General features: G+C 43.1%; 2 protein-coding genes across 6 annotated transcripts in view; one reads left to right on the plus strand and one right to left on the minus strand.

The window, feature by feature from the left end:
- The window catches only part of DACT2 (dishevelled binding antagonist of beta catenin 2), a 275716-nt gene that overhangs the window by 224359 nt on the left and 35785 nt on the right, over nucleotides 1-15572 (plus strand). The window lies entirely within an intron of this gene.
- Nucleotides 6596-15572, minus strand: part of KIF25 (kinesin family member 25) — a 41153-nt gene continuing 32176 nt past the window's right edge. For all 5 annotated transcript variants that reach the window (XM_062641648.1, XM_062641645.1, XM_062641644.1 and 2 more), the window contains 4 exons: nucleotides 12290-12441; nucleotides 9775-9972; nucleotides 7343-7498; nucleotides 6596-6788 (listed from right to left, as the gene is read on the minus strand). In XM_062641648.1, the coding sequence (XP_062497632.1) occupies nucleotides 6613-6788; nucleotides 7343-7498; nucleotides 9775-9972; nucleotides 12290-12441 (682 nt within the window). In that variant the 3' untranslated portion in view covers nucleotides 6596-6612. The remainder of the gene's footprint in view (nucleotides 6789-7342; nucleotides 7499-9774; nucleotides 9973-12289; nucleotides 12442-15572) is intronic.

A 15572-nucleotide genomic window follows, 5' to 3' on the forward strand; every position in this document is an offset into this window, starting at 1 on the left:
TTCCCAAGGCAGTGGGCTGGAAAGAAAGGGCTCTTTGGCTCAAGTGTTTACCTTGCTGCAGCTGGTAGCAGGTCCAGGTGGTGATGCCTCCAGATAAGGGCAATCAAGGCACAGGAAATCAGCTGTCTTCTGAGAAGGGCCAGGGAAAAGAGGAGGTCTTTGTGTATCTTCTGGGAGAAGTTATCAGCAGGCTGTGGTGTCATGGTGTTATGGAGGAGCTGCCCAGGGAAGAAGTAAGGAGAGCTCTGCTGCCGTGGTGGGGTAGGGCTTGCTTCTCCATCTTGTCTAAATGTTGTTCACTGTAGAAGTCCTAAGCAGTTGCTGGGATGGGGCCTGGAAACTGCCTCTTCTTCCCCCATGTCAGGTGTGTCCTAGTGGTGAAGCTGCTGATGGCATGCACTGGTGTAAGGAGTAACTTTCAAGGACTGCAGTCAGTGATGGCACGGGCGAGGGCAGCAGTAACTTGGCAGTGCCTTGGTAAGAGACTCTTGTGATTATTGCATCAGTAGGCCAGGGCTTATTTAATGTCTGGCTGTCCTTATTTTATCTTGTTTGTGGCTCTTGTCTTATCTGGAGCTTGAGGCTCTCCTAAGAGAAGGGCTCTGCAGTTCTAGTGTCTTGGGTTGCAGAGGACCTTGGCCTCACATGCGTTGATTGTCCAGCAGTGTCATCTCCCAGGGCACATGTGGCTGCCGAGTCTGACCTCCTGGGAACAGCCTTTTGCATCTGCAGACCCCACATACCTGGCAGTATGAGGAGCCAGGTGAAGGTGTCAGCTTGGGACATGGTGGTGGGACGCTGCAAGGACTTGCCTGGTGGCAGGCAGTGCTGCTTGGAGCGAATGGGTGGGGGGCACTATCAGTCTTCTCCAGGGGACTCTTAGACCTGCTCTGTTAAAAGCAGGTGCCTAAACTGAGGCTTTGGCCAGGGTCTGGCAAAACCTCTGCCCTGACTGAGGTTTTTCAGGGACTTCATCTGGCTGCAAAGTGCTGAGGAAATCTGAACTCCCAGGGATGGTTTTGGGGCCTTAGTTAATGTTGTATGAGTTAGTGTCACAGTCTCTCTGGTATCTTATGCTTGCCGGAACCTCAGCAGGCCTTGCTCAGGACTCTGCATTTTTTCTCTGCTTCCCTTTCCAGCCCTTATGGGAGGTAGGTGGTGTTCTTTGAGGCTGGGTACTTTTGTGCTGTTGTGCCTGTGATGAGGTGTCTCTTTACCTTCAGGCTACCTTGTGATGGCAGCACTGTGTGTGACCCAGAGCTCAGCTGCCTGAAGGCATCTTGTGTGTGCCTTCTGTGCCTGGCCATGTCCCTGGCAGCCCTGGTGGGGTCTGATGATGGTGTGGAACCCTCTCTGGGTCTCACAGTGCATTTGGGGTCACTATATACTGTGTTGTATTTGAGTGCTTGTCTGGGGTCTCCAGAAAGGTGTCCTGGCTGAAGGCAGTTTGGTGCTTCCTTGTGCAGCACCACACTTGCCAGCAAACAGGCAGAGGTGTCCCCAGTGACACTTCCCCTTCCTTGGGCTTGGTCTGTTCTGCAGAGGGACCACCTCACTGTCCTGTGGCGGTGCATGGCTCACTTCAGGATGGATGCAGTAGGAGCAAACCCGTGAGTGAGCATGGGTACTTTCTAAGTCACACGTGGATGAGTGCGTGCCTCTGCCCATGCTAAGCCACCTACCCTGAGAAATGCCTGTGGGAAAAGGAGTGCGGACAGGTGGACCTCAAATGCAGATGAGACTCATCAGAGCGTGTGTATTGCACATTGTGTTGGGAGCGTTGGGGCTGCCTGGCCAAAGCACATAGGGCTGGAAGTATTAGAGGCCTGTGGCTAAAGTGTGAAGAAGGACTGCTTGCTAATGCATGGGCTGCCGTGCTAAATGCTCACACCTCTTAATCTAGCCATGTGTTTAGCCTGGAGCTTATGTAATTCAAAAACAGCTCACAGCGTGTAGTGGGCAGAGTCTGTGTGTGCTCAAAAAGAGGTAGAGGACGCTCACACTGCAGAAATCCAAACATCTGAAGTGAGGGAGGAAATACCATCTTCTGCCTCTTGGATCTTCAGAGCTTCTGGTGTGGCTTCCAAAACCTTTTATGGTAGTGGGATGGGTTTTGTTGTTGCTGTTTTCTGTTCTTTTTGTTTAGAAGAGGGAAGGAACTGATTAGCAAAGTCCAGAGGAAAAAGAGAGGGAAAATGACTGCTTCTGGTGCTTGCCTTTAAGTGATCTCCTGGGCAGTGACTCATCTCAGCCAGGATAGTAATTTCATGTAAGAGAGAGACTAAGAGGGGACATGTATTGGAGGAGGTACTTGCAAGCATGGAGCCAGAGGAGCTGAAAGAACAATGGGGTGATAGCTCAGCTGTGGATCCCCAGGGAAAAGAGCAGAGGTGCAACTTTAAGCCTGCCAGTCTATGGATAAAAAGTGCAAACCTCATGTTCCTGGAGTTTGACATCTGTGTTGTTTCTTTTGTTTTTTCCCACATTGTTTCCATTAAAGCAGATGTTAAATACTTGGTCCTGAGAGCTGGAGCACTGCAGTTCCCTTCTGTTATTGCTGAATTTAGGCCCTGGTGTTTGAACAGGTAGGACTGACACCTGAATGTGTTTGGTATCTTGACCAGCATTTCAGCAGGTTTTCTGGGGCAGATCCCAAAGTTGTTGGAGACGTGTCATATACTGAACAAACAAGAGGTGAATTTGGAGCATCGCATCATGTTATTAAAGTATTGGGTTTGAACCCCCCTTCCAAATACTTTGATAAATCCCAAATCCTTGGTTAAGTAAAGGAAGGATCATCCCTGTTTTAAAAATCTGAGATCTTGGGTAAAAATATAGGCAGAGGAGAGCGTTGTTGTGAAGGAAGGGGTCGTTAAGATCATCTCTTGGAAACACTTTCACAGCCCAAGAGTTCAGAGAGGAATGCTCATAAAGGTGCATTACCCAGTGGCTTCAGCATGCTCTGTGCCATCAGAGAGGCCACAGGTTATACCCCACATCAATAGCACCTATGTGCCTTTGTAGCCATAGACCTTAGTCCCAGGCACCAGCCTATTGCCTGGCACAGGCTGAGGCTTTTGGGCACTGCAGTGCCCACGTTTGCTACTGTGTTTGCTCTCCTGACCCCAGGGCATTCTGGGAAATGCTTGCTTCTAAATGTCACTAGGGTATAATTGAACACCACTTTAGGATGGTTATCGTTTGGACATGTTGCCAACCAAGACCACAGGCACCTTTCCACTTATTCAAGATGAGCTCAAGTTAAGTGAAACTAATGCAGCTGACCACTGCTCTCGCCTCTCGGGAGATACTTGCAGGAATTCAGGAGGGCTCAGATTTTATCTCAGATTTTTTTTCTCTCTCTTATATAAACAAAATAGGGGCGAATGTGTTGTGAGATAAAACCTGATTTGATAAAATGGATGCCAGAAAAATCAGAATTATAGGCAGTGTTTCCCCTCGCTTGTGCCCTTCAATTAGATCACCCTGTGTCCTCCTTTGTATGGTACGTGGCTTGCATTTATATCTGGCTGGGCTGTGATTGTTGTTGCTCAAATACCAAGTTGGTTTTGTGAAAGACAGTGGTATGTTTGATGTTCCTGCACTCTGAGTCCCTCTGTTCCTCCACGAGCAGATGCTGTTGCTTCTCCCCCTGGTTGGAAGACGCTTGCAAGCCCATCAGCTTGCAACTGCTTGTCCACAGCAGGAGCCAAAAGGCTTTTCCAGTAACCACTTCATTCTGCCTGGTCCTCCCATTTTGCAAAGGTTTGGAAAAGTGCTTCATAAAGTGGAATTGGCAATTTAATAACAAATTAAACATTTTTGTGAACCTTCCAATGTTGATTATGGTTTTCCCTAGCCTGGCTAAACCCAAGAGCAGCCTCTCTTTGTGGTGTAGCTGCTGCCAAGGCATGAGGCCACATGTGGAAATTAAATATATAATTTTCAAACATCAGCATAGGTCAAGGTTTGGTTTAAGAATGGGCCAAAGGCGCTGCCTGGTTTAATTACTGCTTTTTTTAACCCTGTGATGAGATGCAGCACTGTTAAGCAATTGTGGATCATATCACCTCCTTGGGCTCTGGTTAAAGGTATACTCCTCAGTGGTGGGGAAGATTAATACTTATCTGCAGGGGGTGCATGGTGCTGCGAACTGCACTGTGCATTTACAGCATGTCAGGTGCTCTCAGAGTAAGTTGCTCTGCACAAAGTTTCTCCCTGCGGGCACAAAGGAAGACTTAGATCTGTGGATATGTCACACCTGCTTTTCTAACATAGCTGTTATTTCAAAGCATGAAAGATCTGAAAACTAAAAGAAATACAGCAGAGAGGTATAGGGCCTTACACAGGGCATCAGTTCAAAGGGTCTGAAGACCCTTGCCTCTCCTGTAGCAGGTCTGAGTGAATGTTCAGGCAGAAGACAACTCGGGTTAGACACCAGAGTAAAGCCATTTTACCCTTTCAACTTTCTCGTCAGTCCTTTGGTGCATCATATCTGACACTGGGATTGAGCAATCATGTCTCCATAACCCAAGAAATTCCAAGACTGAAAGTTCTTAGACCAAGATGTTAACTTTGCTGCCTTGCATATCTCATACACCTCATTGTGCAGGTCAAACAGTGAGTGATATGCCATGCTGACAAGGAAAACAGGAATAGGGAATGCTGCAAGTGCACAGTTTGGCAGAGATAATGTAGAAACTTTTGGTATTTGCTGATACTTGAGGGGTTTAGTTTTCAGCTTTAACAGTCAGTATTGCTGCTTTTCCACTACCACACAGATTGTAAATAAATGCCAAGTTTTGAAGAGCAGCTCCAGAAAAGAAAGCGCAGTTCCTGACAAGTTACATTTCTGTGTAACACTTAGGAAATGCCAAATCCTTAAAAATATTTAAGGAACTTACTTAAAAATGCTGGAGGATCGCTAGCCCTTCCTTGTCAATTAACCTCCCCAGGAGCTGTAATCCAGGCTGCTTTAGTAGCATACCTCTCAGGAGACTGAGGTGAACGTGGTCTGATCCTGCCTTTTGTTTTCAGACTAACATTCCTTGCTCTGACACTTTCTGACCCAAGATGGCTTTAGTGACCATTCAGCTTCCTAAGGTCCTGCATCCAGATTCTTTTTCTACCCATATGTTACTGCTGGAATCAGGTAAAATTAAGGCATTTTTACCCTCACAGCATTATTTGAGAAGACAAGTAGTATTACAGCTCTGGTTGCGATGCTGATGTTCTGAGCAGCAGAGCACTGAATGCAAAATAGCAGCTGTTACATATTCAAGGGTGAAATTCCAATAATAGTATGCTATATAATCTCTGGATAAATATTTATGCTTGTGAAGGTTAAGTGACTTGGAGTACTATAAACTCCAGCCTTTTGGACAGGCCATGGCAATTTAAGCCTTCTTGCAGTGACTTACCAATGACTTTTCTCTCAGTCTAGAGGCAGAGTGAGTGCTGGAGGTAAAAATTCAGCAGATCCCGAGGTCTCTGCTGAGCAGTAACATAGTGCATGAAGCACATTAGGTGTTACTTGAACCCAGCTACTCATCTTGGAACTGCTTCTCATCTCTAACTTGAAATGAGAATTCATGCTTGAATTTCCTTCAAACTTCTCCCAGTGCAACTTCATTCGCAAACCCTGCATGATGGTGTCTCAACATTGGTGTAAGAGAGTGAAAGCCTCTTGAAGATGACAAACATCATATTACAAGCTGAGTTTTTGGTGTTGTGTTCATGTGGTGGATGGGAAGCAATTAGCTATCCTTTCCTAATGTGCAGGCACATCTTCAAGGTTCTGCTGTGGTTAACTTCCTTGTACAAGGAAACAACAAGCCAGACTACTACTAAAGCAGCTGTGCAAGTTAGGTCCTGTTAAGATCTGTAGTTCAGGGCCTTTTATCACTCATAAAGCAAAAAACCCACCCCAAAATAGGCAAAGCTGAACTTGGCAGCATTGGCATTCACTCCAACTATTTAACCTGAGCATTTTCAAAAAGCTTCCTAAGCTGTTTTCCAGAGGGATGCATAGAGCCTTACTCCTTTTTTCTCCTTATTAGTGCCATTACTTTTTTACTTAAAACCAGAGAAGAGAACTCCACTCATTACAAATGATGGATTCATTTACACTCCTACCTGTTGGTAGTGCATCAGGAATGACCCTATCTATGCTAGACAGAAAAGCAAGCTACAGTGATGTGTCTTGTTTTAATCCAAGCTGAAAGGAAGTATTTCACTTGCTGCTTTGAAGCACTGGAATGATATTTAGACCTCTGTCTTCTACTGAGAAAACAGAATGCACCCTTGGCCTTTCAGAAGCCATCCTAAATCAGGGCTCTGTTTAGTTCTACTTGCCCAAAGAAAAGACATTGCCAAAACCACATCTTGAAGTAGCTTTCCTAAAACAGCCTGATTTATTCTCTGCCGTTCCACCATGGTTGGTAGCTGTTGTCAATACTTGCTATTATCTTTGGAGCAAGAACATTATCAGCAGGTTTATGACTTACTAATGCCATGTTGAGGATTGTTTATTTTATCTGGCAGTTGATACCTAAAAGAATGGGTTTAGGACAGCAATATACATTTCAGTCTGAGGAACTCATTAATAATACTTTAATCCACAGGAGTCTTAGGTTTTATTTTACTTAGCACGGGGAAATTCTTTTTCTTGACTTGTCCTCTCTGAACTTGCCGAGCACGAGTTCCAAAGCCCAGAGACTGCATTGATTCTGTTAAGTACTTCTGGTCAGGAGAGATGCACAGCATCACCAACAGCTTAGCATCACCCCCTAAAAGAAGAAAACAGACAAAACACAATTACCTCATTATTTTCAGGAAGTTATATATCGATAATGTACTGATCTACAGAACAGCAAGCACAGGCTTCCTGCTGTTGCTTTTATGAAGCAGAAGACTGCCCATAAGAAGGGCTGTTGACAACAGACAGCTCCTTCAAGTGACCCAAACATAGTATTAAGGAATGTGTAAATATGTGACTACACCCTGTAGTGATAAAGATTGAAGCTTAACTTGCAAACTGTACCTGACGTGAAACATTAGTGAAATGCAATTGTTACCCTTTACGTGATCCTATTAGAGATGTTGTGGTTTTTTTACAAGTGCATCCCTAAACTGAACCTTGGGAACAGCAAGGCTTAGCCAAATTCAGGAGCAGTTCAGAACTCTCACTGTACTCATACTGCTCCAAAGCCAGAGTCTTTGAACAGAGGCCCACATACAAGGGATGAGTACAAGATCATCCTCTAGTTTTATATAACAAAGGAAGGGAAATATTGGGAAATCTATATTGTTAAACAAAAGACAGGAAAAATTCATCGCTCACCTACAGAGTCCTGCAGGAGATGTGTGAGTTTGCTGTTTCGATATGGTACATGAGATCGCTGTTCTGCTATTGCTCCAAGAACGTCTGCTAAGGCAGACAAGCTGCGGTTAATAAATGAGGTCTCTCTCAGTGCTGTACCCGTCACTCCAGACATACCTACAACAGTGTAGATAAAGACAAGGGTAAGATAAAGCAAAGGCTGCTTCAACTGTAATATGTGAAAAATTCTGTCGCTGTATCATCTCCTTCTGATGCAACATTTTTAAATACAAGGTCTGAACCGTGACTTCCAGTCCACCCATGCCAAAAGCAAGACACAGCGTTTTTTCACTCTGGACTGCTAGTACATTGTTCAGTGCTTCTGCTCTTTTGAAGGAAGGTTAAAGAAGGTTCAGTGCCAGCAGATGGTCTGCATGAAGTGTCTCATGTTAAAGTTGCTCTCTTTAGCTGTACAATTCATCTTGTCTCCACATGTATTAAGAACAGGGAACTGAGAAAGTAGGAACACCATAAGATCAGACAAGACAATGCTGCTTTTGAAAACATGAGTCCACAGGGTCCCCCACAGAGGAGCCTGTTGTGGTCCACCACTTTTTATAGTAGTTAACTAACTGTCCCATTTGTATTCCTTAGGAAAAATAGAAGTGACAGTGATGGCACAAGCTCCAGAGACAAAACTGCACAGCAGCTATAAATGTGAGGGGTTTATGTTCACCAGAGTCTGCAAGGTGCTGATTTGTGGTATGATTTGCTGCAAGGAAACTGATAAAGAAAAATGATGCCCTTCTACCATCCACCCAGCATGATGGTATGCAGCTGTGCTACCCTTGAACAACTGGAAAGGTTTGGTCTAAGCATCACATTGCACTGCTTTAAGAGATGCTGCAAGCTCAGCTCTTTGACTGGTCTCAGTGAGCATGCAGTTAAGAGTTCCTCCTGTCTTTACCTCTTCCATTTCAGGAATACAGCACTTTCCAAACTGTGAGAACAAGAGAGGTATTCAAGAGGCAAATGTGAAAAGGTTCAGTAATAGCAAAACCCCCAACAGTCTGGACAGTGAGGGCTGGAGAAATGTGACTGTGGAAGGGGATGGGGCTGGAGTGGTAAAGTCTCTTGACAGGCACAGAGCAAAACAGTTTGGAAGACCCTGTCATGGTCTGTATCTCAGACTAACTTTACTGAGGTCATTGTGTATGTAGCCATCCCCAGACTGAAAGTAAAAATGGACTCCTGAGACAATGGGTATCACCCTAAAGCAGAAAACTGCAAATAGGTGATGGGGTACATGTTTAAACTGCTGATTATCTACATTTGGTTAGATAAACTTCCACAAAGCATTTGGCTGAGTTTTCAAACTGAAACCTGGTTTGCTAAAAAGGGACCACTTATCTTGTAAATGCTGTACATGATCCGGGATGGCTGTAGAGCTAGGAAGGCAGGGTGCTGAAGTGTGTGAGAAGCCTCCTGTACTGTTGCTTGCTTAGACCTGTTCACATTTTAGCACAATTACGAGTTACCAGCTGCCCTCACTTGTCAGAGTAAGTCCACCAGTGTAGCTAGTGGCAGAGGTTAGTCTGCTGCATGTGCTGGGCCACATCTAACACCAATGTGAGCACAGCTCTTCAGGCTTCACTTGAGGACCTGGCCCACTGAGCCCCAGACCAGGCAAATGTTTGTCCCGGTTGAGAGAGCAAACACACACCCTGTTGCTCAATTATGTGTTTACCAAACAGTTTCCAGCACTCAGAGCAAATGAGAAAAAGGATGAATTATATTAGGTTTCTCTAGAACAAAAGTTTAGCAGCGAGCAACAGCAAGAATTCTTGGCAGTAAAGTAGAAGACTCTTTCATAATACTCATTCAGTTTTCAAAACATTATTTCTGGAATGGTACGTTTGGCTGCATGGCTTTTCTTGGTAAAAAAGCTTGTCCTTTAGGAAATAATCAAGTTTTTGAAATTATTGTGTGCATACAGGAGGCAGGAGGAGGAAAATGCTTTGAAGAAACAATGAAAACAATATTATCTTTTCAACATCAACTTCCTCCAAGACTTTTTCTATAATAAGCCAGAAAACTCCACACATGATGATACCAATTATTACAGATATGTGTACTATTTAAGTAATTTATGCACTTTAAATATTTCTGTGCAAAGATATGCTAATTCTCAGAGTAGAAAAACAGGCTTAATAAAACCAGTCTGAACAAATAACATACCTATGATATGGGTAACCGCCCCAGGCTTATTTCAAGCTTGTGCAGTCAGATTTAAAGCTAGAACAATCCGCCCCCAAAACTCTGTTTATGCCAGGATGTGTGTTTATGCCCCATGTGTGAAAGCAGGGTAGCATGTATGCATACATAAAGAGTAAAGGCTACTATTGTAACCTGGATCTGGGAGGATCCAAGCCCATACAGATGTGTTTGCTTACCGACACACTCACTACCAGCCAGGTCCACCAGTTGCAATCTAGCTTTGACTTGCTTCATTTTCTCAGTTGCTTCAAGCTGTGCTGGTGAAGAGGCTCTGGAAGAAGAGGTAGATTTACTCTCTTTCATTTTTTGTGGGAAGGTGCAGGAAACCTCTTTGTGTAGTCTCTGACTCGTTTGTTCATCTTCCCATGAAGTACCTGGTTAGTGGAAAAAAGTTTCTCACTGACAACGGAAATTGAGATGAGGAAAAATGGGGCATCAACAGAGGAAGTGCAATATATGTTGTTTCAACCTATTCTGACAGAAGCAATATACAAGTCAGAATCAATGGCATAGGCTGGCTGAATCACTTTTTTATTTAAGGTTTTGCTCATCAAACCGATTGTACCACTTGGTAACAAGACTTGGTATAGGTTGTGGTTTATCCAATTATCCACATTGTTCACACTTCTGTTCACTCAAAGTGAATACTGGGTGTTTGGGAGCAGTAAGCTTTGAAGTCTGTTTTTAGATCTTTGAAATGTCATCACCTGCTGGTGCTATGGGAAAAAAAAAATCCTCACCGGGCCTCTGCAGTTTTGCCCTTTGCTGCTTTTCCCTCTAGATTTCCTTCAGCTCTCATATCCCACTGCTGCATCCCCCATGATGAGCTAATATCCTCAGTAACACAAGTCCCAGTTGTTTAGGTTGGTTACTGCTGGTAGTTCTGTAGTTGCGCTAGACTGCTTCATATCCTTCCTTTTCCTGACCAGCAGCATCTGTCTTTCACTCTCTGCTGGGAAGGAAGAGGAAGACAGATTCTCTGGGAAAGCCACTTTCACATTAGCTTAGCGGGAGTATATGCGAAAGCATTTTCCCAAAGCAGTTTTTCTTTTTTTCTCCCCCTCAGTGTTTTGGTTTTCATCCATCTCTCTGACAGACGTGAAAGAGTAAAAGGCACATACTCTGCTACATGTAGTAGAAACAATAGACTTGGAGACTTAAAGAGCCTAGTTGCAATAGGCTCCCAGCTGCAAAACATGAGTAAGGAGCAGACTAAATTGCATTGTAGAGCTCTCAACTTCTCAAGCTAGGCTGTTGCTAAAACCCAAGCTAGCTGCTTGCAGTGTAGACAGAGCAGCTGTGTTAGTATATACAGAAAAAGTGGCTTTAGGCCATAGAGTGTAAAAATAAGTGTTCTCACTCCTCTTCAGTTTTAGATGAGGAAATTAAGAAACTGCTCTCCTCAAACTGGTAATGCTGAAACAAAATTCTAAAAGACTTTAATCAAACCTGAAAAAGCACTGGCTGGTCAGCCCTGGCTTTAGCTACAGAATTCGTCACAGATGTTAAAACTCTTTAACTTAGTCACCTTAAGTCTCCGGTGCTGAGATACTTGACAATTGCACCTAGCTTTTAAATCAGGATTTTCTCCTTTTAAACAAGACAGGATGTGCTGTCACACTGCTATAGCGAGGTCCCATTTCCAGTGCTGCTCTACCCACCATATTGCACATCTTCATCCATGTGCTATAAGCTGGAAGCCTTAGTCTGCATTCAGCATAAATCAGACATTTCTGTGAAGCTTTGCTACCAGAAAATATGGCATAGAAGAGTGACTGCAATGAGAAGTGGCAAAGGGAAGTCTGGACTAGACAAGATGACTGGTGCCCTATTGGTGCAAACACTGTTTTGAAAAGTGCCTCCTGTATAATTGACACGAATCTGGAACTGGCAAGAGCTAACACCTGGAACACTGGAGCTGCAACTCATGAAGTAACTGTGTCTTTTGGCAAGGCCCATGGATAAGTGAGGGCACTGTTTGTTCTGTTTTGCTAATATTGTTGGTTTAATTTCTGATAGCAATCTAAGGGAAAAAATGTTAAGTATTTACCACTTTCTCAACCCATACTGTTGTTGTAGAGCATGAAGGAGATGGACCATGGCACTGAAAGCACAGAGCCTAATTACAACATGAGCAAAAGAAAACAAAGTTAACCCCCCACAGCCAAAGTTACTCCTAAAGCAATAAACTGGTAAGTCTTGGTGTGGTAATGAAAAGTAGAAATAAAGGTTTTGCCATAGTAAATAAAAATAACTCTGCTGTCTTTTCCTCCAATGGCCTTTTATTAGCAGTTCAAGAAACTCAATTTAATGGATGTTTTTGCAAGACAGCCAGTAAGAAAATCATTTTTTCTCAACCAGAAGCATATGATGATCCCTAAAATGCATGGTTACCTTACAACAAACTTACTATGAACTATACTATAAAACTTCAAGGACTTCTTTACATACGTAAAGATACATAAAGGAAAATGAAAAGTTTTTATGAAAGTAAAAGTTTCAGTAGCATCCAAACATCAAACTGGTCTGTTATGTAAGAAGGTAAGTAGCAGTTAAAAAATGAATAAGAACTGAGGAAATGGATTAAACATTGGAAAAAGGAGAAAAAACAATATGAGAATCTCTCAGGCCACAGACTGTTTTTCAAAAACCATCTGGCTCTAGATGTTATTTCAGTAACATCCTACTTACCAAAGCTATCTCCAGAGACAACTGTGGTTATGGTCAGTGTAACTATCAGATGAGAACGAGAGGAATGAGCATGCACCAGTGTTGGGTGCCTGACTCTCAGCTGCAGGCCTTTTTTGACTAGATGCAAAAATTCAGATGCACTTTCAACAGTCCTAGGAAATAAAAAAAGCAGAAGAGTTAACTGACTCACAGTAAAAATCACAAGAAAGCTGACAACTTAGACATGAATCTGAGCATTTCCACTTCCTCACTCTGTGCAGCTCAAAACTGAGAATAGTGTAATGAGCTAGAAAACAACTGTATTGCAGACTTTTTCAGACGGGATATAGTCAAGATGAAAATTCAAGACAAAAGCTGAGCTGTAGTACTGAAAGTGAAGAAATGGCCTTCCAGCCTTGTATAGGTACTGTAGCTCAGCTCTAGAAGTGACTGAAATTCCTATACCTCTACACTTTGGAAGAGAAGGCACAGATTTAGACACTCCTAGAATCTGGTCTTACAGAAGTGGAGTTTTCCAGTTTATGCTAAGGTAGCTCCTGTTCTGTGGGAGGTACAGAATCAGGGGAAAAAGGTATCTCTGAGCCTTTGGAAATCATATTTTGCCTTTAAGTCCAGAATTCTTGGTAAAAAGGTCAGTAACACTGTTCAATGAGCAGGGACTCCACCACAGCATCAGAATACAGAGACATAAGTTTCTACAGACCATATTATCTCATACTATCCATCTGCTTTTCCAGAGATATGCAAATATGACCAATCGAAGGGCAAAAACCTAACACAGAAAGTGAAATAAAGGGATTTGGTAAGGAAGAAAACCACTCTGATTCCCTCCAGGTTTGCAGTGTTTAAAACAAACAAGGTAAGATTGCCTACCCTTTCCTGTCAGTGCACTGCCTTCTTCAAAGACCATACAAGTTACATCACCTAAACATTAGTTTCTAGATGGGGATATAAATTGCTATGCCTGCATATCACAGCCTGGTACTGAATGCCCTGTAACACCAGCACCGTTAATAACTCTCCTGACAGGCTGCAGGCTTGGTTCCACATCACTGCAGTTAGCAAAAGCAGTCATGTGATATAAAGTGAGGGCTTAGTGACTTAGATTTGGCTGATTTCAATGAAAGTCACATTGGGCACAGACTTATTTTATGCTAAGAGCAGCCATACTTGAAGACAAAAGAGCTGTATCCAAGTAAAACAATTTCCTTTGAAAACAAAGCAAGGGCATCTGAAGAACAGAATACCACTTAGCCACACCATCCTTATAGACAAGTAAGAAGAGAAGCAGCCACCTAAAAGCAGTTCCTTGTGTAACCAGGGCTGCAGGAACTAAATGATCACTACAGACTTTGCCTGTCAATCCACATGATGGCCTCCCCTGTAATACCTCTTACCTCTGTACAGCCACTGGTAATGTCTCCCTGGTTGTTTCACCTGCCACCAGGAGGTAACCAGTGGCTTTAGTTCCTACTGGCAGAGAAGACAGAGCCGCACACTGGAGTGATCTGACAGTTGCCTCAAGTCCAAGGAGGCAAATCCTACCTTCCTGAGTTTTGAACTGCATTTTCCAGTAGCTGTCAGCCAGGACTGGAAAGTTAGAGAGGTAAGCAGCCTTTGCTAGGATGCAGCAACAAGCTGTTGGCTTCTGCAGGCTGCTGCTGTGCATTGGCAAGGGGTCAGTGCTACAAGCCACTGTCCTTTAACTAGTGTCTGCAGAATATAGGCCTTGGACTAAGCTGTCAGTGCTGGTCTCCTACAGGGAAACTGCAGTTGACTTTGGAGAGAAACAGCATCCCCAGCCCAGTGCTGCAAACCTGGCGCAACAACCTCTCAGCAGGACTGATAGTAATGATTTTTTAGTATAATCTCTACAACTTTATCATGCTGTACGTACTGCATGTTCTAGGACCAGATCCTACAAAGAGAAGCCCTGTTGTGGTTAGGTTAAAAATTTGATGCTGAATGTTCTCCAAAGTCAACCAAGCCATAAAAGAAGAAAGAGACTGAGGTTTTCGTGATTCAGTAAGATGTACATGCTAGCAGAAGAGACTACTGACATTATTGGATATATGGAGAAGCCAATGAGACCTAGCAGGCCAATATATTCTAGATGAAATATTATCACAAATGAGGATGTGTTTTTATTCAAAGCACCAGCTGTTTACTTTAGATTTTGGGCAGCTGGGTGGCCTCCTTCAATGATTCCCTTACTTTGCTTGGGTTTGCTTTTTCTTATTAACCTTTCTGTGTAATTATTACTATAACCTGTTTATGAATTGGACTTTTTTTGCTGCTTGCATTGTAATTGAGATACAAATCCATATTCTTACTTGTATTTGCATTACAATTCAGTATTTATCAATTAAGTGGGTTTTAAGAGGTGCTTAGTTCAAGGCTCCAGTTTCCTTTACCATAAATTAAAAATTACAGAAATAAAGAAAGCAGCCATTTTGTTAACTAGAAGTACAAATGAAACCTTATTGTAGCTTCTAGTTCTTGTCTGTGTGGCACAAGCTACATCTTGTCCTTCCCCAAAGCCTAGGAAAAGAGATGGGTCACCCACTAACTACACAAAGATCCCTTGGGAAGGCAAGTAGGCACTTTTCAGGAATGAAACCAGCTTAAATACTATACTTAAAAATTACTTGGAGGTTCTGATGAAGCAGGAAAAATTTAACTCCCATCATACCCACACTATATGTACCTGTCTTAATTTTCTAAGTCATATGGTTCCTTTTTCTCCAGTCAAAAGAAAAAGATTAGCTCCTTCAAGAAAGATTTGGCACACAAAGGTTAGGCTCTGCTCCCAACCTCTTCTGAAGTTTTTCATTCCCTTGACAGCAGAACCTTTACGAGACGCTAAAAGCTGGAGTAGAGTCACAGTTGGCAAAATCCAAGAACAGAGACTGAGAAACCTACAAGTCAGCATAATACAGACAGGGCAAAAGGATTCATCACTTCAAGCTCCAGTCATTTTTAATTCATTCCAGGCTCTATATAGAGCATGCAGAGTGCAATCAAGGATGCAGAATTTCTCTGGAAATCATATTTAACCTCAAGACTGAAGAGCAGGCATACCCTAGATACAAAGGTTAATTCATCCTAGAATATTGCAGTGATTATTATTTCATAGAAAGAAAGGACAGTTACATAGCCCCCATGGTGAAAAAAGGCACTTCACCATTTCTCTGGGCTCCCACTTTTCTATGAGCAGTTCAAGGGCTAGAAAATAGAAATCAATGAATAAGTATAACTAGGTAGAATGAAAGTATGTTCATGC

This window comes from Pezoporus occidentalis, unplaced genomic scaffold, assembly GCF_034315485.1.
Source record: "Pezoporus occidentalis ecotype Australia unplaced genomic scaffold, CSIRO_AGI_Poc_V1 ctg7, whole genome shotgun sequence".
Taxonomy (NCBI): Eukaryota; Metazoa; Chordata; class Aves; order Psittaciformes; family Psittacidae; genus Pezoporus; species Pezoporus occidentalis.